At 40.5% G+C, this 2,568-nt stretch overlaps 1 protein-coding gene across 1 annotated transcript; it reads right to left on the reverse strand.

The window, feature by feature from the left end:
• Window positions 1-1,078: 1,078 nt before the first annotated feature.
• Window positions 1,079-2,175, reverse strand: LOC122548186 (troponin C, skeletal muscle-like; the record flags this gene model as incomplete). Its single annotated transcript, XM_043686731.1, has 3 exons — window positions 2,045-2,175; window positions 1,309-1,452; window positions 1,079-1,189 (listed from the first exon to the last, which is right to left on the reverse strand). Coding segments are annotated over exons 1-3 (385 nt in total), but the record flags the coding sequence as incomplete, so codon positions are not given.
• Between the last annotated feature and the right edge of the window lie 393 nt (window positions 2,176-2,568).

Here is a 2,568-nt window from a genome sequence, read left to right on the forward strand (position 1 = left end):
CACAGACAGTCGCCCAAGGCTGGGGTCAAACCCAGGTCCCTAGTACTATGAGGCGGCAGTGCTAATCACTGAGCTACCGTGCCACCCAAATCCTTTCCTGAAGTGTGTACACAAGAATTTCTGGTATCAGCACTGTAAATCCTTGAAGCATCATCTCTCATGCCTTTATATCTTTTTTATAAAATGATGAAGGTACTGCATGTGGCATGCAATGTGGATGAACTAAGGTTCAACATGTGTTTGGCAGTTTCTCGATCTGCTAGAAATGTTTCTAAATTTCTCCCCCACTTCGGTTCTGAATAATTTACATTGGACTCAAAACACAAACTCTGTTTTTCCCTCTCTACAGATGGTGCTAAACCTCCTAAGAGTTTCAAATAATTTAGATTTCTTACAGTGTGGAAAGAGGCCCTTCCGCCCAACAAGTCCACACCAACCCACATTTACCCCTTCACCTAACACTACAGGCAATTTAGCATGGCCAATTCACCTAACCTGCACATTTTTTTGGATTGTGGGAGGAAACCCACACACAGAATGTGCAAACTCCACACAGAGAGTCACATGAGGTAGGAATTGAACCCAGGTCTCTGGTACTGTGAGGCAGCAGTGCTAACCACTGAACCATTGTGTTTCAGATTACCAGCTCCTGCAGTGTTTTGTACCATATTGTGAAAATGGCTTTGTTATATTAATTTAAAGGTGAAATCACCATACTCTCACCAGATCATAGGGCTGCTTACTCATTAGAGGGAGGTGGCTGGTGGTAACCATGCCTAAGTTGAGTGTTGAGAAGGAGAGTCCTTCGTGGTAACCCCAGCTGGTGTAGGAATTAAACCCATACTGTCATTGTTACTGTACAGTGCAAACCACCTAAACAGACAACTGATCAAGCCAGCCCCCTTTTCTACATTTAATTTTAAGTGGGTGTGCTTTCCTGTTTGTTGTGTTGATCTTTGACCAAGTTCTTTCATTTTACAATTTGCTCAATGGAGAAATTACTTCTCAAAATGGATTTCCGTCTCTCTCAGTAAAGACAGTATTTCCACCAATGTAGTTAAAGGTCAATCTCACATACCAAGTACATGAAATAATTCTGCCAACTCTTCTTCAGACTTTTCTTTCGCCCCCTCTTTCATCTGCTTCACCATCATGACCAAGAACTCTTCAAAGTCAATGGTGCCGCTTCCTAAGTTAAGAACACAATCAAATATAAGATCTGTCTATTGTTAACCATGAACATTTGAGAATCAAATGATGTTTGAATGAAGTGAAATTGCTAAGTATGATTGAGAAATGCTTTCTTACCATCTTTATCCACTTCCTCAATGATGGTGTCCAACTCTTCTCTGATGGGATTCTGACCCAGGAATTTCATCATTTTAAACAACTCCTTGGTGCTGATGTCACCGCCACCATCAGCATCAAACATTTCAAACAAGGCCTTCAACTCTACGAAAATAAATTGAAGTAATTGCTGTCATGTTATTATTTGGTTCATTCTGTTTCAGAGAATTGTCAGCATTAGGACAGTCAATATATACATTTTTGCATCGACAATCACACGTGGGTTAAGTGAGGACAGTGCTGGTTCGGTGTTACACAGATCACAGTATTTAAGTACAGACGCAGCCATTCAGTCCAACAGCTCAATTCCAATGTATAAGCTCCATGTGAGGGATTTGCTGCCATCTGAAATTTGACTACCCTTTGGGAAACCCAAGATAATAATCATATGTAAAGTGGAGTAAAATATTGTGTACTAATCAGTAAAGATGTGAATTACTCAGATTTAGGTTTAATTTTATGATCACACATTCTCAGGTACAGAAAGACAAGAGTATGGTGAGAAGTGTCTAATGTCACCACACACGGCCCCATCTCAGGCACCAGGAACCTAGCTCCAAATAACTGAGGTACAAATTTGTAAGTGTTTAAAATGTTCAGCATTGCCTTATTAGAATGAGTAGACAAATAAAGAAAGAAGGTAACAGTTAACATTAAAGTCCTTAATTTAGAATAAAGTGTGGAAGGGCTACTTTACCTGCAGCACTTATCCTGGCTCCACCAGAAGGGCTCGCTGAAGAAATAACATCACAGAGTAAAACTACACACAACACAATGTGCAGTCTCCTGTACAGTGGGAAGACCAAACACACAAACTGGAAGACCATTTTGCTGAACACTTCAGCGCAGCTCACAGGAATGTACCTGAGCTTTCAATGACGTGTCATTTTATATCTCCACCTTCAGGCTGACATCAACTTGGCTGGCTACACTGTTCCAGCTCAACACAACAAACAGTTGGAACGGTGCCTTATCTTCCAATTTGGCATTTTATAGCCTTCTGAACACAAACACTCCACTCTATTTCACACCTACCTCTGTTTCATTTCATTTTCTTTTTTGGCTGTTTTACCCATCAACACATCTGCTCCAGACACATTTTTGTTTCTTTGTTTATTTTCTTGTCACATCTCAATTTCCTTTGGCCCTTGAAGACTGACTGCTCTGTCATCAATCTCCCCCATCTTCCATTGTATCACAGATCTTTTTTTTGTCTAAAAC

The sequence above is a fragment of the Chiloscyllium plagiosum genome, unplaced genomic scaffold (genome assembly GCF_004010195.1).
Source record: "Chiloscyllium plagiosum isolate BGI_BamShark_2017 unplaced genomic scaffold, ASM401019v2 scaf_2064, whole genome shotgun sequence".
Lineage (NCBI taxonomy): Eukaryota > Metazoa > Chordata > Chondrichthyes > Orectolobiformes > Hemiscylliidae > Chiloscyllium > Chiloscyllium plagiosum.